The sequence below is a fragment of the Condylostylus longicornis genome, unplaced genomic scaffold (genome assembly GCF_029603195.1).
Source record: "Condylostylus longicornis isolate FDR11 unplaced genomic scaffold, ASM2960319v2 ptg000162l, whole genome shotgun sequence".
Classification (NCBI taxonomy): Eukaryota; Metazoa; Arthropoda; class Insecta; order Diptera; family Dolichopodidae; genus Condylostylus; species Condylostylus longicornis.
Genome location: NW_026578130.1, coordinates 483,380 through 509,712, shown reverse-complemented (window position 1 = coordinate 509,712; position 26,333 = coordinate 483,380). Strand labels below are relative to the sequence as shown.

The 26,333-nt window shown below is 24.5% G+C and overlaps 1 protein-coding gene across 1 annotated transcript in view; it reads left to right on the top strand.

Annotated features, from left to right (window-relative positions):
* LOC129616085 (tyrosine-protein kinase receptor torso) overlaps nt 1-26,333 on the top strand; it is a 79,807-nt gene that overhangs the window by 18,916 nt on the left and 34,558 nt on the right. The window contains exons 3-11 of the mRNA XM_055531555.1: nt 5,998-6,235; nt 7,591-7,676; nt 16,610-16,781; nt 18,696-18,877; nt 21,421-21,553; nt 23,177-23,319; nt 23,482-23,574; nt 24,308-24,554; nt 24,620-24,791. Of these exons, the coding sequence (XP_055387530.1) occupies nt 5,998-6,235; nt 7,591-7,676; nt 16,610-16,781; nt 18,696-18,877; nt 21,421-21,553; nt 23,177-23,319; nt 23,482-23,574; nt 24,308-24,554; nt 24,620-24,791 (1,466 nt within the window). The remainder of the gene's footprint in view (nt 1-5,997; nt 6,236-7,590; nt 7,677-16,609; nt 16,782-18,695; nt 18,878-21,420; nt 21,554-23,176; nt 23,320-23,481; nt 23,575-24,307; nt 24,555-24,619; nt 24,792-26,333) is intronic.

Genomic DNA, 26,333 nt, shown 5'->3' with positions numbered 1-26,333 from the left:
AGTAATTTTGAAGAATTTTTAACTTTGTCACCGATCGTCTTCGAAGAATATATATTCATTCACATGTGCCTGATAGGAAATTTTTAAATTTGAACTATTGGTTGAATTTATCCTTAATAAGCAAATATAAAAACTTGTGATTGAAAAAGCATATCCTATAGAGTAAATCACGAAATTTGTTCTTACGTTTTACTATATTTTGTTTTATGCCCTATCAATAACATATTTAATATAATTAGCTAATTCTATGTTATATAATTAAGTTATAAGTTTTTTAATTAAAATTCTACACATTATTGAAAACAGAAAGGGCTTAACTTTATTTCCATGTTGAAATTATTTTTCGTTTTACAACATCAGACATCATATTTTTGCATTCTAAAATCTTCTTGTTTTTTTTTTAATATGTAATGGGCTTTTAATATGTATGCCATAAATAATGTGCTTTTTGAATTTTAAATTAAAATAATAATCTCTATTGTGTTACTCCTAAACACGTGTTGTTTACATTTGCTATGTATAATTGTTAGGTTTAAATAGAATTTTTCATTTAAATTTGAAATTTCATTTAAATTTTTTATAAAAAAACAATTGTATAATAAGGATTTTATAAAAAATTTGTTTTTTATTTTTAGGGATTGAATTTTAGGAAGAGACGAAAATTTTTAGAATGAAAAAAAAAAGCACTCTAAAGTGTTCGTTCGTACCTATACAGAAAATCAATCCATAAATTAGTATATAGGACTATCTCGACTGAATTTTGGAATGAATTTGACTGAATTATAATTCTGTAATTTCAAAGAACCATATCTTATTCTAACTTAATAAGAATAAGTGTATAAATTTAAAAAAATTATACAATCAAATTTCTAAAATTCATTTTTCAGCTGTATGAAGAGAATTTTTCGGCAATTCCCGATTATTTTTGAATTAAAAAGTACTAAGTACTTTTCCAATTTTCAATGTAGTATAAACAGAGTAAACTGCCTAGGTGCTTTTATGCATATTTTGTAATGGCGGATTCCTGTAATGCGCACAAGTATTACAAATTTAATAAAAGTATTGACTTCTGTGCTCTTAAAATTTTACCGAGTTAGATAATTTATACATGTAGGGAATAATGACAATATTGCAGTTGTAAGTTGTTTCGAAAAAATTTAGTTTATCTACCAGCTCTACTTGTTGATATGATCAATAAGCACTGTAAAATTCATCAAAACTAAAAGTTTTCAAATTCCTATACTATCCAATAGGTAAATAATGAATTCTATCTAAAATAAAAATTGTTTTTTTTTGTCCTAACTTTTTTAATTTTCTTTCTTAAATTTTTTTTTATTTAAAATTAAATCTAAATATTTTATTTTATCAATTTTTTTCTCTTTTTTTTTTGTTATAAAAGTTCCTTCTTGTCAACGAACGTGAGAAATTCAAAATTAAATCAGCATAAAAATTTTTCACATTTTATTCACAATATTATTTTTTTCTCTTCTAATTGATATATGTATACCTACTGTCACTTACATAATGTCAGCAATAACAAAATATAATAAAAACAAATTAATTTAATTTAAAATATTTTTTAACTTTATTTCCACCTTTACTTTATCTTATTGAATAACTTACTTGAATAAATTGTTCAAAATTTTATTAATCAGAAAAATTTTTTTCAATAAAAAAAAAAACAAAAATAGCTAACAGGAATAATTTCAAACGGCACATGCGGTGAAAAAAAAATTCAAATTTTATTTAATTTTCTTTTCTATTTAAAAAATAAAAAAAAAAATTTATTAACAAAGTTATTTATTTCTCAGTTCCTTAATCAAAGGATCTATAATTTTCGTTTATGTAAATGCATGTGTGAAAAGTATATACATATGTATGTATGAATAAAATACAATATTGTATTAAATATGAAGGCTCACGTGGATCAGAAATTTTGTTTTTAAAAATTTAAAAAAAAATCAATTTCTGTAATCAGAAAATAGAAAATATTCGATTGTATTTTAGCTATTATTAACATATTTCACATTTAGGGTAATCTTGAGCTTTTTCTTTTCAGATTTAAACTTGTTATTCAAGGAGAAACAGCGTTAATAAAAAGTTTTTAGGGTCTTTTCCATTTTGTGTGAAATAGAATATTGCAATTTATAGCATTTTATTATGAAATTTATTTTAGTGCAATTCTTTTCATTTTGTTTCATCTATAAAAAATTTTTCCAGCTTTCATTCAGATTTCATTCAAAGTTTATTGTTTGCACTCATTTCTCTATTTTAGATTGTAGATTGCAGATTCGGACGGTGGTGCAACACCATGTAAAAGATCTATTATGACCTATTTCCTTCATTAACTAAACGGTGGAGTAATTTGATTACAAAGGGTTTATCAAAATTGTTAAAATAAATTTTCAATAAGGAATTTAAATCCCTGTTCTTTGTTGTATTTTGTTATCGAAATTAAAGTTTACTATTGCTAAATTGAGTTGTTAATCATAAAGTCAATTTGGTTAACTGAGTACATATGGATTTTTTTCAAAGACAAATATATATACATGTGTATATTTTTTGTAATTCGTAACCTTTTTCCAATACAAAAAATTCTTTTGAAACCCTATTTTTTTTTCATATTATTTTATTGTGAAAAAAGAATTTGTTTTGAATTTATTTTTATCTTAAGAAACGACAGGTAGATATATAACAAAAAAAAATTTTTTTTTATTGTAGATTATCTTTAATATTCTTTGGAATTTATTATTGTCATACCGTATATAATAATATAATGGCGTTTCACCTTATAAACACGCTTATTTGTAATTTCAATTCTAAATATAGTAAATGCGTAAAAATATATAAATTTACTATTAATTGTAGAGGTTTCTGAATTCCTTTAAGAATTTTATAAATCTCCCGAAAAGTCTTTAGAAAATTCATTTTAATATTAAGTATAGGTTTAATAAGATTTTCGGTCAAAACATTATATGTAGGTTATTCTAGTAAAAGTCAATAAATACAATCTATTTTTCACAATATTATGTGATAGGAATTCACAGTTAAAATGAATTGAGCGTCACGTGAGATTATTGTATTCTATGTGTATGTATTATGTTGTATGGGCTATTGCGTTTGTGAATAATTACTATGTGTGTATGTACACATTTATCAGTTTCAAATTAAATATCAATTTAGTTTTTCAATTTAATTTTTAATTTAGTTTCAACTTTTAATACTGGAGTTCATGTTACAAGTGCAATTAAATTATACGCTTTTCAAAAATTCTAAACTTAGATTGAGTTGAATGTTTTAGTTGACTTTTCAAATAAATTCACAATCTTTTTCATAAATCTCAAAATTTTTAAAACTAAAAAAAAAATTTCATAAATCTTAAATTTTTTTTTTTGTTAGAAAATGTGGTGAAAAACTTATGATAATTTCAAATTGAATTTTACTAATTTCATAAGATTTTGAATTGAAAACAATTTTAACATTAAAACATTATAAAAAATATAATAATAATGAAGAGTAGTGATGATGATGATGATTATAATAAAAATTCTGATTAAAAGGAAAAGTTTACTATTATTTTCAGAATAGAAGACGCAAAAAAAAATTAAATTGTTCAAGTTGTTGTCAAAAACAACTTTTATTTTTTTGTGATTCTACCAAGGAAATAAGATATAATCGCAAATATAATTGTGGTACGTACGCGTAAAAATTACTAAAGGTATTTATATTTTCTTTTGAAATGCAAATATTATACATAGCAGTCCTAGCAGTAAATTAGATGTATGGTGGAATAATTATAGTTCACAAATTTTATTAAGCAAGAAAAATCTAAATTTGTATAAATATCTAGAATCAATTCATTTTAATCGTTCTTTTAATTGGTTTCAAGTAATTTCTGCGTACATACTCAATCGAATTCATGCTTATTGAATTTCTTGTAACTACAATTCTTAAAATTCGGCAATTATTTTGTTATTGAAATAAAAATCTTAAATAATGTAATTTTGGCGTGTTCCAAAAATTGAAAACGCCCCTATTATTGAAAGGCTATTTGATACGTATATTAAAAGTTATAAAAATAACTAAAATTTTTCAAATTCTACGTTGTTCTTTGTATTATCTAATTAAATGTCCTTTTTAATACTCAAAAATCTAAATTTTAGTTGTTTCCCTATTAGTATATTTTGCTAATTATATCTGCAACAATTTATATATATTAAATAAGTGCGCATTTAAACTATTTTTTTTTAGCAAATTCCCAACAAAAATTCGAAAATAATATGCTTATTTGTTTTATTTTATCTTTTTTGCCGCCCGCCGTTCTTGCGTCTTTTAAAATAGAAAACACAAATTTTCGTCGAATAGATGGATTTTTATAGTGAGAAATCAGTTACTCTAGATTCTCTTCTTACCCGTTTTTGTAAAGTCCTTAAAAGTCAATAGTCTTAAAATTTTTTGTATAACAGCGCAAATAAATTTTGTTTAGACAAAATGGCCACTGAAGGTAACCGTTATTTTCATTCAATTTACTTCTTTTACGTATGTTTAGAAGTCTAGAATTTTAACAGTTTCTAGACAATCAGTAAATGATTGATTTAGTCTTTTATCAAAAGACATTTAAATATTGGTTGTAATTCACCTCTTATAATATAAAAATTCTCTTTAGCCTTATAAAATATTTAACTATGTATAGCTAATCGATCTGCTCTGTTCTATTGTAGTGAAAATGTCTTGGTAGTCAAAGGACTCTTTCTTTTGTTTTTCTTACGTAATGCTTTTTAAGAATTTTTCTTTTCGCATTTTCTTCAAAGGAAGAAAAAAATTTCAATTCATGTTTTGAATTTTAAATATCCTTTATCCATGTACGAAAAAAACATAATAACTTTTAAAGTAAGAAGAATACAGAGAAAGAAACCATACACGCATATTATTTTATTAATCTTTAATACATAAGAGTGGAAAATATATAGATACAAAAACTTTATGAAAAAAGGATTTTGTAACTTGTTTACATCCCTATTGGAAAAAGTAAAAAAAAATTTCTGCTCATTTCTCTATGGATAAATTTGTTGTATAGAGATTTTGAAAGTTTTATTGAATAACAATTTTTCTGGGAAAAAACTTTTTCCTAATTAAAACATAAAATTTGACTTGTAATATAAACTTACCTACTTAAGGTACTTAACATAAATATACGGTATTTATAGGTAACTAAATCAATTTAATTTGGATAATATTTTTCTCGAAGTTTTATCAAATCATCATTACAAGTTTTATTAAACTGCGTCATTTGTTAGGCTTTGCATATACAATATTATGACTTTGCAAGAATATTTATGTACTAATGTCTTGAAATGGTGTCCTTTTAAATGGGTGTACAACAGAAATTGAGCTCAAAATTGAATAAAATTCTTTCTTTTTTGAAAATCTATTCATTAAAATTATTTACTCTATAAGAAAATTATTTCTCTTTATTTACTCGAGGTTAAACAAAAGAGTAAGTGCTAAAGAGCAATTGCTGACAGGTGATTATTTTATAGGCGAACTATTTTTCGATATTTATTTCAGTAAGCAATTTTCAAAACTGTTTATCCAATATTGTTCAATTGTGGGGCGATACACTGTCAATTCGCGTCAAATCGTGTGTGTCTGGAATGGGAGGTTCTTCTAGTTTGATCCTGTGTAGCTATATCTCCTAAACGAATAAATCCGGAACGAATAATGGGATGCAATTAACCATAAATTATTTTATAAGCAAGCCCATTATTTTGATAAAATTACTGCTTCGTTTTCATAAATTCATATTGCACGCATAAGGCACATCTGACGTACTTCATCTAAAAATTTTTCTTAAAGAATATTATGCAATTCATTTTTCAATATTATATAAATATTTATTGTATTGTATGTTCATATATATACGTAATTATTAATAAATTAATTTAAATTTGAAATTTAAAAAAAAATTAAATTTTTTCTATTATATTTCTTTTTTAGACAAATTCTAGTTATGTTAAAGTTGAAAATTTAGAACCGAACACAACATATAATATAACAGCAACAGTTGTTTATTCAAATTATGAATATAGTTTAATTGTACAGAATCAACAATTTACAACATTACATCGCAAGTATACACCAAGTAAAGTTCAAAAAATTGAATTAGGTCCTTTCATACAGGATGAACATGATAAATATACACTTAAAGCGATAATCTTATGGAAACCAGCATTAGGTAAAAACTAATAATATATTTCATTTCCGTTCATTAAATATATTTGCATGTATAGATGTATTTGTATTTTCATACATATATCTGAAAGAGTATGAATATATAATTTTGTTAAAGAAAGAATACGATATCCACATTTCAGCGTTACCTTCTTTGCTATATTAAGTGTAGTATATTCCGTTTTGAATTTATAGATTTTAGAAAATTAGAAAAATTTACATTTCGAACTTTTTTCCATATTCTCAATTTTCCACATTCAATGAACATGAGGGTATTAGGTGAAAAAATATAGTATGAGTATATAGGAGTATATTAATCCGTGTTTCATATTGCTTACATGTGTAGTAATCTTATTCTATTATAAAACTGTTGGTCAACACAGATCTATACAGTGATAGTTAATTTATTGTAATGCACATTTTTAAACCTTTTGAAGCAATTTCTTTTGTGAATCAGCAAATGTTATTATCTACGTTCATGTAACGACACACACATACATGAATGTAATTAATTTTATTGCATAGAGATGGATCTTAAACGATAAAGTCAATTCAAGTATTTTATTCCATTTGAAAAATTGAATGTAACTTACATAAGTTTTCAACATCCTGTTGTAGCAGTATATTTTTATTAAAAATTTTTTATATCTATATTAACAAGGTTTTAAGAAAAAGTAAATTGAAATAGAATGTTGGAATAAACATTCTAAAGTATTCATTTCTATATCTTTGAATTAATCGATTTTTGTTTTGTATGCTTTGGACTGGTATAGAAAATTCGGAACTCAGCAGAATGTTTGCTTAACACTTTAATAAGCCCCGTTGCGTTACCGGCAGATCTCCATATCTCTTATTTGAACCAGCCCTAGTATTTATTAATAAACCAGTTTGGATCGCTAGGTCCGTAACTCGAAAAAAGATAAGCGACCCAAGGTACCTCCATCTTGTTAGTTCCAAATCTTGTAGAAATCGCTAGCGTAATTCTTATAGATTATAGGTGATGGCACCAAGTTCGCATATCAAGTTTTTTGGTGGAAACACACTTCTCCATCGTAAGGAAGCATAAATAACCTATTTTTAACAAAATGTCGGTCTTTCGGGATGTTACAAAAGGAATTTCCTTATATATTTCTGAAAATATACACATAGCGGTTTGCTGTTTTGTGTTATGTTCACATCACATTCCTGCAATAAGCCGCTTAAAATCAATACTAAAAATTAAAATTGTATACCTGAATGATTGTGCATTTGCTTTCAACACCTACAATACTTATACTTGAATTACAACAATATGAACATATTGAATTCAATTTTTATTATCCTTTTTTAATTTGTATTTTTAATTCTCTTTTTTTTCAGACATGACGTGCCACTATGAAATTGTTTTTTATTCATCGGAAAAAACTGCATTTAACCCTGACATGAAATCAATTGAAATTCGTAACGTAAGTGTTTTATTATTTTTCAATAACTGTACAAAATATAACAATAAAACAAAATGATATCGAATTGTATGTATGTAGGTATGATGAATTGGAAAATGTTAAAGTTTAGATAAATTTCTTGTTATGTCACTATTAGTTCCATTAATTTTTGTTACTTAACTAGGTGTTAGAAATATTGTAGTTATACAGGAGAAAATATTTTATTGTATCAGAAGTTTTATGTAAGAAATTTAATCTTGTATAGTGGAATAGAAGATTAAAAAGAAGACCATAATATGTTGAATAATTTTCTTGAAAATATTTTTTTAAAGTCCAACACATGCTCAAATTCTTTTGAATAATTAACTTTAAAAAGAATTCTTTTATAAATTTTACATCAACATAAAATTCGAAAAATATTTAATTAAAATGACGTCAATATCAATATTTATTGGCATTATTTTATGAATTTAGACAAAAAAAAATACACGAAAGTTTTTCATTCTTGGAATTTTTCTTCAAAAAAATTTAAATTACTTAAAGATTTTAAAAAAAGTTTTTAAAGAAAAACTTGCTTGCCCTTTAAAAATTTGTTTTGTGCACTATATTATGAAGAATGCAATTAAAGTTTATTTAGTGTCATATTTTAATAAAAGTTCGAAGAATTATTTGAAACTTCCACTTTCCCTTTAATTGATAATATTATGAACGAACTTTTAACTGTTAGGGTTTAAACTCTTGCAATTTATTTCGATTCGTTCATCTTACTCAATAGTTCGAGAAACACGACTTTCAAACCAAAAAATTCTCTCTTAATACCAAATATTTTTACACGAAAATAGGTGTTGCCGTGTAAATTAAGTGTAAAATTTGTGACGTTCAAAATTAAACTCTTCTTCTATGCAGATAAAAAGAGAACAATTTATTTATTTCATTACATGTATAAGGAAATAGGAATTTTTTAAAAATTTGTAAGAAAATCTACTGCACTAAGTCACCTGAGTGATAACCAGGAGACCAATATTATATTAAATCTGATAACACAAAATAAATTTTTGTCTTTGTAAAAATCTGATAACAATGAAAATATTAAAAAATATAGAGGTAGTTTTATTTTTGGATTAAATCAAGAACATAGTATGCATGTTACGTTATTTGCTTTCAAACATAAGCTTTTATATAAATCAACAGAATCTTAAGGAATCCCGTTACCATTTTATTTTGATATTTTACAGAAAAAATAAAATTAACAAGTGACTTGAGTTACGATAAGAACATGATCTAAAAAAAATTCATTTTTTTAAAGAAAATCTTTGAATTTAAAAATGTACGACAACTTTTTGTGAAAAAAGCGAAAGCAAATAAATAATGAGAGCATATATAAAATTTCTCTTTGTAATCTCGCTCTTATTTTGTTGTCAACTAATATCATGTCACACGTTCTACATGTTCTCACATAAAAAAAATTTATTATTTAACAAAAACAAAAATATTTTTATAAGCTGTACAAAATATTTAAAGAATGTACTTAAATTCAAAAAAATTTTTTTACCATTTAAAGTCAATTTGAAAACCTTATAAGCACGTTCTTTAAGGATACGCAGAGATATTTGAGATAAAATAATTTGCAAAAAAAATAATATTTTTTTAGTGATCTGCTTATTATGTTTGATTAATAGAACAATAGATGGCGTTTAATTTTTAAATTAAAGAATTTTTCCCATGATTTCAATTTTTATTTGTCAATTCCTATCACACATTTTAAAAAAATTTTAAGTCAAATTAAAATTTTAGAATAATTTAATATGAAATTAAATTTTATACTCAAATTTCACTCAAAAATAACCTTGGTTTAATTTCAAAACTCGTGCTAAAAATTTTTTTTAATATTTTTAAAGAAGAATATTTTAGTAATTATTTTATGGTTTCGCAACTTTGGAAATGTGCGGCAAGATGAATTTCAACTTTCACAGATATGAATCTGTGAAAATAAGAAAAGTTTTGAATTTTTTAGTTCTAAATATAGGAAAGTTATTAAATTTTTATTAAACCTATGAAAAGTCCTCTTCTTAATATAAGAGAAAAGAATTGTCAGCATTTTTTTGTAAGGTTATATGAAAATGTAACCATGATTTATAAATAAAAGATGTATTGTAATCGTAACGAATTTCACATGTTCAGTTTTTACCAGGATGTCTTCTTAAAGAAATGCATAAAAAGACTACATATTTTTAACAAGATGTCAATCTGCCAATATGTGTGTGTTCTTCTTTTTATCTTACGAATGTGATGCATTGAATAATTTTTCGCAAATGTCAGGTGTCAGCAATTGTAACTTTATTATAAGGGTTCCAATATTACATTTTTTATCATTTCTAAGATAATACTGAAAAGATTTTCAAGGAACCGATCAACAATATTTTCATAGAAATCAGAGATCGAAAATTAAATTTTAATTATGCGATATTTAGAAGTTTTTGATTTATATGTTCAAAAAACCCATAACCAACAGACGTTTTTTAGATTTATATTGTAGCTTTAGGTAATGTCAAAATTAAGTTATCATGCCTAGTGTAATCAAGTTTCCAAAAATCCTCCTACAGAAATGTATTTCTTTGCAACTTTTTGAACGAAGTAATACAAATATAGATTTATTAATAAATGCTAATTTTATTTAAGAAATGAAAGATGCGGTTAGACATGTGTTTTAGTCACATCAAATTTCTCTATTTTATAAATTTAATGATAAAGAAATAAGGGAAGTCATAGAGTTGAAAAATTTTATTAATTTAACTTCACAAAGAAATCATAGCACATGAGAATCTCTTCTCTTGTAAAGAATGTTTTTAAGAACCCATATACTTTTTAATAATATAAAAAAAATAAAACATTTAAAGGAATAAATGAATAGTGTATTGCACAATTATTGCATAAAATTCATATTTTATTGCATTTACTTTAATTTTGAACTTTTTAATAATAAATAACAAAAAATTTCACTTGATTTTCATTTCAATTTTATTTTTTATCATGGCATCTATGAGGTGAAGAATCTATGAGGTGAATATTATTAATGGAAGAAACCTCAAATACAATATAGAAAAAACATTCACTGTTATTTTCTTTATAATTGAAATTGTCATATAATTTAAATATTTTTCTTTACATTTATATCGCACCGCCTTTAAAATTCAATTTATACATCCGTGATAATTGACAAATTTTATAAGTGAATTTGTTGAATTTTTAAGTGAACATAGTAATTAGCTCCTTTGTCATGCATAAAACCAATTTCCACATAAATAAATTTAATTGAAAAACAAGAAATATTCTTCTTTTATTCGTTTTTTTTAGCGATTTTCAAATAAGCATAGTCAAAAACAACTTTATAGCAAAATTATGAATGTTTAGACACTAAAAAACAATAATTTACGTCGTTAGAAGCTCCATCCCCTCCAAATTAGCTTTTCTCGAAATTTGTAAAATTAAAATTTTCAGTGCCTTATATATCCCAACTCGCAACCCTTTTCAAATTTCTATAACAGCAAAAAATTAACGGTAAATGCCTCTTTCAATTTTTATATTCATCTCATCCTGAATGTATGCAATAATTTTAAAAAATTTGGTATATTAACAAAATTAATATAAGTAGCTATTAAATGGTTTAAAAAAATATTTGCGGCTGTTCAAGGGAAAAGTTCTATTTTACAAACCATTAGTCTGATCTGAATTTGATTTCTTTTTAAAAATATTTCATGAATCTAAAAATATCTCTTATATAGAAAAGTGTAAAATGTTATTGAATTCATTGACATTTCCAAAAAATTTTAATCAATTGAAAGATTTTTCTTTGTATATGACATTTTCCATACTAATAGATTTTTTTATTGAAATGAAAATTCTTCTTTGAATAGAAAAAGATTTCCAAAAAAAAACAAAAATGAAGAAAAGTATATTTTAAATAAAGATTTCTATGCGGAGAAATTCCGTTATACTATTTTCATATTTTCGTTCAAGCAGCAATTATCACAAGTTTTATATATTTTCTATTCGACACCTACTAACTAAATTTTCGAGAAATAAAATATTTTAAATTCTTTAGAATTTCAAATAAAAACTAAAAGGAATTAACTCATACATTCAATAAAGTAGGTCTTTCATAAATAAAATGATAAAAGTATACACAGTCTGAATTTACTCTCTTGTACAAAAACAGATGTTATTTTTATTGTTGCGAGATGTCTACCTGTTACCCAATTTGTTCCTATTCTATCGAAGCTCTTCGATTCTCGCATTAAACCGCATGATTGAATAATTGTGGGTGTAATGAATAGTGTAATTCATTTGTGGGTATAATGAATAATGGGCTGGTTATTGAGAGTTGAATGAATTAGGTTTTATTACTTAAATTCAACGAATTTTTTGTATATATTTTAATTTCGTTTCAAAAATATCACAAAAAATTATTTTTTCCAGCCGATTTTCCGTTTGTCCATGTACTTTTCCACTACTGTCTTAACGATTAAATATAAGCAAATGTGTTTCACAAAATTTCTTTGCCAAATGTTAATGAATATGTGAAAGTAGTCTTATTTTCGATTAGCACGGTAACTCGTAACTTTGTTATTATTACGTTTCAAGGAAAAATGAGAAAAAGAAACGTTACTTTTATTTTTTTTTTTAAATAATTAAATGGAAACGTGCTTCATTTATAACCTTTATTTAATTATGTTTACCATTTTTTACTCAATTTAATAATCCAACATTTTTATTCCAGTTCCTCTTCCAATTAATAATGGTAATTTTTAATAGAATCAAAAAAATGAATTCTTTTTCATTCCCTTTCAGTTACAAAATACCAAAAAAAACCAAATTTTTCCGCAATATAATTGATATTTTAATTGATAGAAAAAACTGAATTAATACATTGACTATATTTTTGTGAATGACCCTTCGTATTTCTTTGAAAGCGGTGTGATGTTATAATAATTGATAATAATTTGACAGCTCCATTCATTTAAATCTTTGAACCTGTCTTTATTTTGTAATTGCCAACATCTTTCATTTAATTTTATACTTTACATTCATATCTTTCGTCCCTGTTCACTATTATCTCTGGTGTTGAGGTAGCCACAGTTAATGAACCACGCTTTTCAAACATTTACTGAAATATAAATTTCTCACTAAAAGAATGCCAATATAGGCACTGGTTTTTGTGCTCATTATGAACATGAGCCAATCGCGACCCATGGAATCCATACAGTCCCCATTATTTGTCGCATAGTAGGTAAGCACAGTTCAAATAAAATAGCGAATTAATGTAAACGAGAAATAGTATAGGTTCAAGAACAGAGCCTTGAGAAAATCGCTATGCACATCATCTATTCCAATATGTGGCACCCTTCAAAGGAACTTTTTTTCAATGGCTCTCCCTCAACGAATGATCGGAACCATAGCAAAATCTTATGATGCACAAGATCAAACGAATTTCAAAGCAACTTCAAAACTGAAATAATAAATTCCAAATTAAAATTAAAATTTTAATTAATAAATAAGATATAAAAATATTTTTTGGTTACAGTCCAATATCAACTTTAACTGAATTTCGACCAAATTAATAAATATGAAAATTTTTAAAAAACAATTTTTAATAATAATTTTCATGCATGACTCCGCGTATTCTTAAAAACAATCACTTTTACAATTGAAAATATTTCACAACACAGTTAAAAATTTTAAATTAAAAATATTTTTTATATCAGCGTAAACAATAGCATTTTATTAAATTCGTTAAATTTTCAAATAATTTTTAATTTACATTAGAAATTATATAATAAGGAATTTTGAAATTAAAACAAAAATAAAAGTTTTTTTTTCTCCTTTACACTTTTTTCCACGAATTTTTATTTACCGCACGAACGTTGTGAGAAAGTCCACTACACAGCAAAAAAAAAATTATTTTTCTTCCTTATTTAATTTTCAATTTTACAAAAATTTTAAGAAAAATGTTCCGTAATAGAAAAACCGGAAAAACAACAAAAAAAGGAAATTTTCCTAAAAAAAAAAAACTTCAAAACTTTTTTTGGAAATTAATTATGCTTTTTACTTTTGTTCAAAAAACATCAAAGTAAGAATTTCAACTTTCCTATTCAATTCAACTTTCGAAAACTAAAAGTAGACAAAAGTCAAAAAAATAAAATGAAAACCTTTCTAAAAGTGTGAAATATGAATTGCGATGGCAACATTATTTGTTTTAATTGAGAAAATTTTTATTGTGGTTTTTGAGTTTTTTTTTCGTTTAATCTCTTTGTTGTAATAATTTTTATTTGTAAAATGAGATTTGAAGAATTTTCTGTAAAATATATAAATTTTAAAATTTTAGGAAATAATATCTCTGTTCTTTTAACAGAAAATCGAACAAAAAACAAATAATTTGCAGTAAAAACTAACCCACGCTACCATATAATTACACTTCAAGGGTTTGACTTCATATTAAGGTCGAATTTTTGCCGCTTAATACTTGTTAATTTTTATTTGAGTTGAGTGCTTAAAATAGGATAGGAGTATATGTTGTAGATTGGGTAGTAGAGATAAAATTTATCTTGACAATTTAACTAATTAAGCGTCATGCATTTTTCAATAAAATTTTCCTTTGTATTGTAAATATACAAATGAAAAATTATTTGATTGTAATCACCTCGAGTCCGCATTTTAAATTCCAAGCATTAGATTTTGGAACTAAATACAATGTATATTCATTGTATTCACTCATCTTATTATATAAACAAACAAGTGTTGCCACGCAGTTTCATTTTTATATGTCACAACGGCAATGTAGAATTATTGCCAACCATATATGTATATCGGATGACGAATATTTTTTGGTACAAAACTAAAACTTATTTTATTAATTGGGTATAATGAGAGAGGAAACCTTGGATATTTTATTGTCAAAAATTACAAAAAGAAAATTTAATTGAATCACAATTATTAAAATAAACGAACCACTCACTGATTGTAAAAAAATTCTTTATTAATATTCATTTTTAATTATTAATTGACAACAACAAAGAAATTCATTTTTATTTATGAGAGGACATTAAGTGAGCAGAGAACGTATTTTATATAACAGTTACGCACAATATGTATATGTATATATAAAAGAGAATAACCAATATTGTCAATATAATTTAAAATCTAATTTTAATTTTAAATAGATTTTATTTTTCTAAGAAATTTAAATGAAATATTAAGTAACAAAAAAACCCTTTTTGTACATATAAATTTACTTTATCATTTTGAACTTAACATCAAAGTTTATATACTTTTCATTATTATATACAAAATATTTTTCATTAAATACGTACGAGTATAAATTTTAAAAACAATAAAGGACACAACATAGAGACATCACTGAAAGATGCCTATCTTTAAAGAAAAATTATTTTTTTATTTTACTTTTTCAAAATTTTGAAAAATCTTTGATATTTACTTTCAAAAAGAATTAACACTGTACCACACAATGTTGTTAGCTGTTTATATAAAATGTTTTCATTAACTACAGGGTTATCAACAACTGTTTTATTCAGGATTTCATGTAAGTCACATATCTGAGCATGCACTTTGAAATATACAGCTTTGATATATTTCTCATTTAACTAATTTCTGAATTTTCCCGTATTCCTAACACATTTACTTGAAAAATACATAACTAATTTTCAACTCTATAATTCAATTAAAATTTTCATCAAACTTTAAATATTTCTGGACTTGTATTAAATTTGCCTTCAAACTTATGAAGTCTTACCAAATATTTTGCTTTGTTAAGGATTTAATTTGAAATTGTTTTATTATTTGATAGCCGGTCAAATACACAGACTATTTTATGTCCAAATGAACATTTCTTGACTTGAAGCCGGTTTCACTTCAGTGAATTTTTGATTTTATCAAAAAATTTTGCCATATTGAATTTTTTTATTTTATCAAAAAATTTTGCTTACTTTACTTGAAATGTCAATAATGATTTGAAATGTAATAGTTAAACGTCATTTCCGGTCTGACATAGTAAAAATGGAGCTAAGTCAAAGGATCGAGATGATTTCAATTCAAATACTCAAGCTACCATATAAACGAGGTAACAGCAACGTAATTAAATTATTGAAGTCGTTGTCAAATCTGTGTTGCCGTTGCGGAATTAAATTTTATTTTTTTACTCTTTAGTTTCATGTTTTCTTTTGAACTCTATTGAACAACTCTGTTTAAATTTAAAAATATCTTCAATATTTATTTTATTGGAAGATTAAATTTTTCCATATCTTTTTGTCTTTAGAAGAAATTTTCTTTTTAATTTTTTAAGAGTGTAAATTTATATAAGTATATTTATGGATAGATCATCAAATAAACAAAAAATGTCTGAGAATATTTTTAGAGTATCTATGTAGTTAAATGTAAAATATAAGGTTGATGTCTTCATTTATACTTATTGAAGGATTTTTTTATATTTAATCAACGTTTTAATAATTTTGTTTGAAAATACAAAAAGAAGAGATCAATTTTATTAATAGTACAATAGCATTGTTTTAAAGGAATTTTTTGAGTTTGAATCGTATTTCACTGGCCATATTAAATTTCAAGGATTTCATTTTAAATTTAAATAATATAGATTTTTTTCTTTAATTTAACTAATAAGAAATGTGTAAAGAATAATCGTATATAAATATGAGAATTTGACAAGAATGACATAAAAAAAGTGACGTTACTTTTGACATCTTGTCACTAAATCCAATTATAGATTATACATACTTTTTTTCTCATGTGAGTGATTCCGAAAATTGCATTCATGATTATTTTTAAAACACTTTAATCTACTAAATATGAGCACATAGGCGATTTTACACTGATATATGTATTTATTAATTTAACATTAATTAATATAAAAAAATATTTATTTTTAGCTTGAGCAATTATACAATTATACAATAGAACCTCTTGCACTCGGTACACCATACACAATTGGTATACGTAGTAAAAATACAAAAGAAGATTCAAAAGAAAGTGATTTGGAATATTTGGATATAGTAACGCCATCTTGTTTGGAACAACATAATAATGATTTAACTATATGTCGTAAGTAACTGTTATTCAATGTCAAAATACATACCTAGATAAGTATGTTTTAAGTAGGAATCAAGCGTCGCATTGCTGCGGAAGTGATTCCTACTTAAAAGGAAGTGACAGGTTTTATTTATTTATTTATTCTAGTGATTTAACAACCTCTTCAAACGCATCTTTCTCTTTCTTAGTTTTCCGCAGCTTAATTTCTGAAAAAAAAAAGAATCGAATTCTGCTAAAACAGAAAGTTCACAATATGCTGTAAATATAAGCTTTAAAATCTTTCTATAATAACATTATTGATAAAATTTAGAAGCAAAAATGTTAACTAATTTTTTTTTAATCCCTTAAAAGTAATGCAAAGGAAGGTTTTTTTTATGTTGAATTTAGATTGCCAGGTGAGAACCAATCATATTGTTTTTAAAAATAATATTTTTTTTTCAATTCTCATGGGATTTTTTTTTCATATTTGATCTTTTTTCTAATGTAGACTACTACGCAAAACTGAGTTGAAACAACAGGAAAAAAACATCCAATTTTCTAGTTCATTTAGATTTTTAATTTTCTTCATTTTTAAAATTAGGTAATATTAAATATCGAGTCTTTCTCAAACTACAGGGTTATTTATAGAATGAAATTGCTTGGAAATCAATTTCGTTAATATTGTGGATTATTAAGAAAATTCAATATATGTATACTGTTATATAACAGATGCTCAGAGTGGTAGATTTACTTATAAGATGAAAAAGCTACAAACTACGTTTGGTGGATTACACGGTTGCGTCACACGGATGCGTTAAAGACCTGTGTCGGACGAATGCAGGGGCGTATAAGGTTTGGCCTAGAAAGTAGGGGCAGTTGCAGATTTTGTGAGGAGGATGAAGGTACCTCAGTGCACTATCTGAGAGATTGTGGGATTCTTACCGGCAGGAGGTGGTAAATAACTGGGAAACGTATTGAATTCGGAAGAACTTTTCAAGTTTCTAATTCTATTCGAAATTCTATTCGAAACTGTTCTTTTATCACCCCATATATATTTCAAAAATTTGAATTTTCTAATATCGATCTAGAATTGAAAATTCTACGTAATTTCTATTGTAATTTGAAGTTAAACATAATGTGTAACTGAGTGAGAAATGAGAAAATTGTAGACCAAAAAGAGAAAATTCTTGTTCTTTTTGTTTCTGAGAAAAATAGAAAAAATATTGAAGAAAATTATAAAGAAAATATAATTGAGCATAAATTCAAAAAGAGGCATATAGTCATCACATTTACACTACATACATAAGGTATAAGCTATGATAACAAATTCAAATTCAAAGAAAAAAACCAAATAAAAAATATCAAATAAATGTCAAGAAATTTTGTTTAACATTTCGTTATGGCTCATGGGATTCATTATTATTGTTATTGTGTCTTATTTGTTTTTCTTTTCCGAAATTTTTTTTTTTGCATATACTGATATCTTTCACTACAACAAATTTTAAGAGTGTGAAGAGAGATTGTACTAAAATTCTAAGTTGGAATTTATTTAATTTTTTTATATTTTTATATTTCAATTTACCACCCATAAGCTTATAGAAAAGAAAAGAAACAAAAAATATAATTCGAATATTCTGAGAAATTTTCTCTCCTTGGTTTTCACATATTCAAAATATGCGTTGCAAGAGTAGTCAATTACAATATGTAGTAAGCGTGTATGTTTCCATTTCACTACTCTAACACGCATAATTTCCTTGTTAGGTTTGTGTATAATATTGTGTGTTATAACTTAGAGTGAAAACAGGAAATTAAGTATTTCACATAAATTAGTTTGGACATTCCATTAATTTTTACTAAAAAAATTTCAGAATTAAAGAAATAAAAAAAAGTAAAATATTTAAAGAATAAAATTGGTAAATAAATATTGTTTTTTGTTGTATTTTGTAGCCCCATCGACACCAAGAGAACTTGAAGCACATGAGGAGATTTTATCATTAAATGAATTTTCAATTAATATAACATGGGAGAAACCATCTTTAGAACCTGATTATTATACAATAAAAATTTTGGATACCGAATATGAGAGTAATGAATTTACAACAATTAATCACACCAAAAATGCTACCAAGGTAAACTATGTAAATTTTGTATTTAATTTGAATTTTTTTGAATTTTGATGATCGCGGTTATTTACGTTATTTACGTGGGTGATACAATTTTTTGCTCCTGTAAATGTTTCAGCCTACATAAAGAAGTAGTGAAATTGTATATGAGTAAGAATAGTTTAGTTAGATCCTATAGGTGTTATTTTTGTCATGAAAAATTGCTGATATTTGTCATTTGTATATAGGTTAGAGTGTTGTAATTCTTAAAAAGGGTTTATATTTTTCAAGAAAATGTCAAACCTAGGAAGTTAAAATTTTAATGTATAAATTAATTGTGTGTTTGATTTAAAAACATAATCAATTTGCCATTTTAATTCAATTTTCAAAAATTGTTATTCATCGGTTAGTTTATTTTGCTTGCATATTCATTTAATAACTTTAAAACTTTTCGAATAATATTAGAATTTTTTAATACTTACTGAATTGCCTTCAATGAGAAAAGTATTTTTCCATCGTCAAATTTCTTCAGCTTTTACGCCATTTAGCTGCCCTGAAACTTACAAGCTTTTCAGGATATGTTGCAGGTGTCTAGAGAGCAGATCGTTATTACGTAAATGACTAATTTGTTTTAAATAATACTGCTTCCAGCAGCTATTTTGAAAATAATTGTTAATTAATAATATTATTAGAACCTATTAATTGTCACTGGCCCCTTACTTCCTTTTTAATAATTTATTTTAATATTGTGCTTTCACATTTCCCTAAAATTATCAAAAATATTTCAAAAATCACAAATTAAATTATCAAATAATTCTTCAGCAGTTTCAGTTGATAAAATATTAATAAAGAATAAATATTTTATTTAATTAAAAAAAGGGTAACAGAAAAAAATATTATAATTAAAAGCAGAAAGAACAGTGAAAAATAAAAATGTCCTACGATCCTTTGTAGAGTATTTTTTTTTTCAATTCTATAAAAAGGATATTTTATAATAAAATTGTGATTTATTTTTGCTTTCTCCTTTTTTATAAAAAAAAATATCACCTTGAGCGTTTATATTTAATTTTTTCTTACTTTAGGAATATAAAAGTAAATAATGTGAACAATACAAAAAAAGAAAGGAAACAAACATTTTAATTATTAAATTCAGTTTCAATAATTTTTATAACTATAAATACTTCCAATTATGTATGTAATAACTAAATGTATTCCAGGAAGAACTGGCAGAAATTTGTATAGAACATTTGGGTATTTTACGAAAATAATCAGATTTTTACACAACCGGCTCTGATGATCCAAACTATTTCTTTCAAAATATTGTGATTCTATTGAGTAGACCTAAAATTACATAAAGTAATGTTTTAAAACTTCAAATTTCCTAAATCCAAATAAGCCCATAATGGGAAACATAATGTTCTAATTGACTGCATAAACTAATTGAAAATCTAGCTGAGAATTTACGAAATATTACAAATAAATTTCAACTTTTACAATTTACAATTTTTTAACATCTATCATATTTTAACTCTAAAATTACGGTGAACCAAAAAACAAATGCTTATAAATTGTGTTGAAGCTTATTCACCTTATTGTTTATTAACACTTAATGAAATTAATTTAAATAGCCTAAAGGAAATTTTTTAATTGAAATTTCCATTCCTTGAAAATTATAAAAATACCAAAATAATTAAAAATGTTAAAGGTGATGAAAGAAAATTAATTGGAAATACCCGAAATAGACATAATTTCTAAGAGAAACCCAATTCAATTTTAATCAATCTAGGTAATTTATTTTAGATTATCATTCCATTGGTCTTCTGAATAAGGTATGACACTATATGCTCTCGAAAATTTCGTAAAAAATACATAAGAATTTCGTAAAATTACGATTAGACTAATTCAATTACTATACATGTGTCCGTCCATATATCTGGCCTAATGTTCCAAATTAGACTTAAAATAAAATTCATAAGGTTTATTTTAGTAAAAATGAAAATTTAAAGTCTGATGGCCAAAATAATAAAATTTTGAATTTCTGGCTTTTTTTTAGCAACAATATTATTTTTTGAAAACGGAATATTTTTAATCGACTCGCATTAACCCTTTTATTCCCAATGCGCCCGTATATAATAAAGATTTTGAGGTTTTGACTTAATTATTTTAAAAATCAATAAATAAAACAATTATGTCATGGAAGTTAAAAATCTGTAAATATCACTTGGAACAATAACAATATAATAATGTGTAGGTGTCCATCTAACCGATAACCTTAATAAATTATTTTTTCCGATGTTTACGTGTAGAATATGAACTTTTCTTAAAATTTACCTTATAATTTTCTTAATCAAACAATTAAGTAATGCTTTACTTAAATAACTTTTTTTCAGCATTCATTTTTCAATACTATTTAAAAAAAAGTTAAGTGAATTACTAATAAATACAACGTGTAGTTTTGTAACGAATTACTATATTGCCCACACTTTGTATTTGAAAAACCTTCTTAAAAATTTTATATAAATAAATTGATTTATTATTTCAAGAATACTTAAATGTTATTGTATTTGTAGGATCAGAACTCTTTATTTATACCACATATAATTTTGTATGGGCACGGATATGAAGTATATTTGACAGCTTATTCGAAAGGTGGAAATGCAACAACATATGTTAGAAAACCTCATAGGAAAATCCATTTTCCAGGTAAGATTTTCTTATTTCATTAAAACTTTTTATATATAAACTTTAGTTTTTTTGTTTATTTTCTTCTTTTTTTTAAACTCATGTATGTTTAAATTTATGTACGTAAATTTGTTTGTACAGCGACTTTTTTTCAAGAGGGTTTATTCATTTTGCCGCAACTATTGTTAAATATTGTGTGATTCTGACTTAAAACGTACAACCACCTAGCGTTCGTTTTAATCAATCGCGAAAGTCATACATTTCATTGTTACCTCCTCATATACGAACTTTGAGTATTCGAAGGAGTTCCGAAAATATTTCCGGAAGAATTGATTTTTATAAATCAAATAATTAAATTATGTTCATTAAACTCTCAAAATAACAAATATAATAACAAATAGTAAAAAACCCAGCCATTATATAAGTATAATAAGTAGTTTCTATTGAAATATTCCAATTTGCAATAATTCCACAAAAATCATTTTAATAATTTCGTAGCAATTTTTTACAGTAACAAAAATATTTGTCATTCATTACAATATGCAATATACAATGCACATACAATCTCAAATATACCTGCCGTATTTATCTTAAAATCAATATCTCATACCTACTATTTATAAAAATAAGTCGTTTTTCCCACAGGAAATGCTCTCTTTTTTGCAAAATAAATTAAATACTTTATTATATTATTGAAGTTGTATATGTATACCTCTGGTTGAAAAAATATGTACTATAATACTTGTAGTGGGATTTCTTTCTTCTTATAAAATATATTGCCCTCTCATTACATTTCATGAATTAAAATATTAGTATTACTTACACATACATAATTTATTTTTACCGTTTTTCATAAATGAATGATTCATTGTACATTTTTAATAAAAATCGCTTAAATTAATTAAACTGGTTCATTACATTCTGAGAATATAATGTTGATATAATGAAAGAAAGGTGAAAGTCATAGGTTTTTCCGCATGTAGAATTTTATTTAAAAGATTTCTGGACAAATATAATTATAGTGAAAATTGATTGATTAAATTTTATATAGATCAAAAGTGATTTTAAAAATAAATTAAGTTTTTTAAGCTTTTGAAAGTCTACATTAAAAATTGCAATATTTCGGGTCATACCATAATAAAATGAATTTTTCCCGGAGATTCTCTTAAAATATAACGGTAAATAGAGTCCGAGACTAATATTATTCATATACTTTTTAAAAAGCCGTAATACAGGCGCCACTTATTAGTTATTATGTAAGGTTAAATAAAAATTAGTTTATTTTTTAGTTAATTAAAGAACTTCAATATTCTATTTCTAATCCGCAAGGTTTCAAATGCTAAACGGCTAGGTCATTTAAGACAGTACACAAAATAAAACCTGTAAAACTGTTATCGAAATCCTTTAGTTCAATAAACTTATTTTTAAACAATCTCGTTAAGGGGCTCTTCTTTTTTTGTTTCAAAATGTAGCCTCTGTTAAAGTTTTGTGTAATTTCAGAATATCGCCTGATGTAGTCATAATTGAGTTTATTTCTCATATATTTAAAATTCACTTCGCAAATATACATATATATTTCATTATAAATTTATCCAAAAAAAAAAAAATTAATAAATTAAATTTTTTTATTTATTTTTTCAATAGTTGACCATTTTCTTTGGGGAACTTTTATATATGAAATTATTGTCCTTTTACTGGTATTTGTCGTCATCACTGTTATAATATTCGTAATTTGTCATCGACGTGCAAAAATTAAACGTGATAAGGAACGTTGCAAATATTTTGAGGTAAGTACATATAAATTTTTATTTTTGTTGTTATTTTTAGTAGATAATATCCTTATTCCATTACTTACATAACACAATTTTGTGTAAAAGCAAAAAATTACATATAGAATGTTGAAAGGATTTATTCATGCGTATATATTCATATACTCGTAAAACTTACAGGTTGAAATGAAAGTTAATGATGGACTAGATGTATTACAATATAAACCAAGGGTTTCCAAACTATTCAGCCTAAGGGCCACAATAATTGCACCAGTAAGTTCCAAATGCCAAAACTGTATCAATTTTTTTTTCATTATCTTTAATTTCACGGCATTTTATTAGATTTTAATGGTACACTTTATGTATTTATGATGTGGGTATGTATATATATTTCTGAAGATCCTTTTCGCAAGTAGGAATTATAAACAAATTATAATTCTATAATGTACTTCTTTTGTCGTTATACTTAACTAAACCTTTCATTTTCATACTGTTCTTGTTATTTACCTTAAATCAACAAACAAATAAACGAAGTTATTTCAATTAATACTATTGGAAGAATAAACCATTAGCGGACCATATTGATTAAAGTGGCGGGCCGTAGCTTAGAAACCCCTGGTTAAACAAACATTGTAACAGCATTAATTTGCACAATAAATAATGTTGACTCATTATTCTCTTTTTTAATAGAATAAATGAATAGCTTTTCTGATACTGTAGCATTGTTAATTAGAAAATACTAATAAATATTAAGCTACTGACACTAGACATCCACTTCATATACATTCTCTGCTGTAAAATAGTAACCTTAAAAAGAGACATACTTTCATAGATATGTTTATGTACATAATTTATTTAAGGGTCGTTATTTCCCCTAAATTAATGAAAATAAGAGTAAAAACATTTCATAGAGAATAATTAATTTCGATATATCGAGTATCGATTTATTATTTTGTAAACAAAGATTTTTTTAAGGTGTTTAACTTTTATTTTTTATAATTTTTAGGAATTAGAAAAGAAAGCCCCAATGGATCCAAATTCAAATTTTGAAATTGTTGGTCGTAATATGTCATTAGAGCAATTACAACTTGATTTAGAAGACAAATTATTTTTTAATGATGAATTAGAAATTAAATTAATTGATGTTGATCTATTTGAAGTAATTGGTGAAGGTGCATTCGGTATGGTAAGACGTGGTAAATTAAAAACTGGTGAAAAGAAAGAAGTTGATGTTGCCGTAAAAATGTTAAAAGGTTTTTAAAATGGAACAAAAAAAAATTTTTTTTTATTTGTAATTTTTATGAAATTTATTTTTCAGATCAAGCATCAATTGAAGATATGAAAACATTTCGTCGAGAAATTGAAGTCATGAAATCAGTTGGTAAACATCCGCATATTGTAAATATTGTTGGTCATTATACAAAAAATATTAAAGAAATGATGTTATTAACAGAATATTGTAGCCTTGGGAATTTATTAGATTTGTTGAGGTAAGAAGAAATATTTTATATTGAATGCATGTAAGTAATTGTTATAATTCTATTTTAAGGGATTTGCTTCTCCCTTTGAAATCTGTGATTCTTTATATTTTACCACCTTGAATTTTTAGAATATTCCAATCAGCAGTTGCTCCACCAGTATAGAGACAAATATGTTTGATATACCAAATTGTTACTTGGTTAATGGAGATTGTAAATGTGCTAAAATTCAGTTTTCATGACAATGCCCTTGTTCTTAGTTTTCAAACTCATACGTAGTAATGCTTTTATTCTAGAAAACAAAGAAATTATGCTCAAAATTAAAAATTTAATATATAAAAAATTCCTCTAATATGATTTTTTAGGGCCTGCTCACTATGAAACCATAAAATCTCAATATAAAATTTTACCCATTCATAATAAGGGCGATATATTTATGTATAGTGGTGCATTTAGAACAGAATAATCCTGTTTAATTCAAAACAAGACTATGCTTATGTCACAAATTTAAATATTTTTATGAAAATAATGTTAAGGAAATCAGATTAATTAATTAATTACTTAATTTGTTTAATTAATTCTTATTATATTAATAGAGATTTTATACAAAATATTTTTTTTGTAATTTTTTATTAAAAAATATTAATTTATTAAGTTACAATTTGGTAATTCAAGAATTTTAATTTTTTTTATGTATAAAAGTTTTCATTTAAAATATTTTAAATAATTAATTAACTTAAAACTTTTGAACTTAAAGAGTTAAATAAGAAAATATTGAATTTATCTTAACAAATTTCAATATTACATGACAGATTAGTCTTTTCAAAACATTTTAAAAATTTTGATCAAAAACTTCAAGATTTTACCACAATAGATTATAAAAATGAAATTTTCCAACTCATATCAAAAAATAATTTTAGAGAAAACAAAATATGAATCCTTTTCAAAAATTTTATCTCATTTAATTTTACAATATTTCGCACAAGGAAAAAATGAAAAGGATATTTTTTCCAATCTTTGTTTTTCTTTATTTTTTTAATATTTTCTTTAACTCTTTCCAAAGTTTGATTGGAAAAAAAAATTTTTTTTCTTCTTCTAGAAAAAGAAACCATGGATATAACAAAAAAGCATAACTTCTTTTCTCGTTAAGTATTAAGGATTCTTCAAGGATTTATATTTTTTCCTTTTATTTAAGAGATCAATTTATTTAAGAGATACTAGGTAGATAGACAGATAATATTTGAGTTTATCTGAGCACGAATTACATGGATAACATGTTGTGCTTGTAAATCCAATATAGTAAACTATTTTCATTTTGCTATAATAAATTGTGTCTTTAGTGTATTATAAGAAAATTGTTTAAGGAACTCATAGCAAATTTAAATATAAAAATGAATAAGCATAAATATAAATTTGTGGTTAATTTAAAATTTAAGGAATTTATCTTTTGAAAAAACATTTTGGAATTTAAATTCTGTACTTTATTGTTTTGAATTTACATTGAGCAACAAGTTATAAATTCCGTTTGTTTATTATAAGTTTTCAATTTGTTTT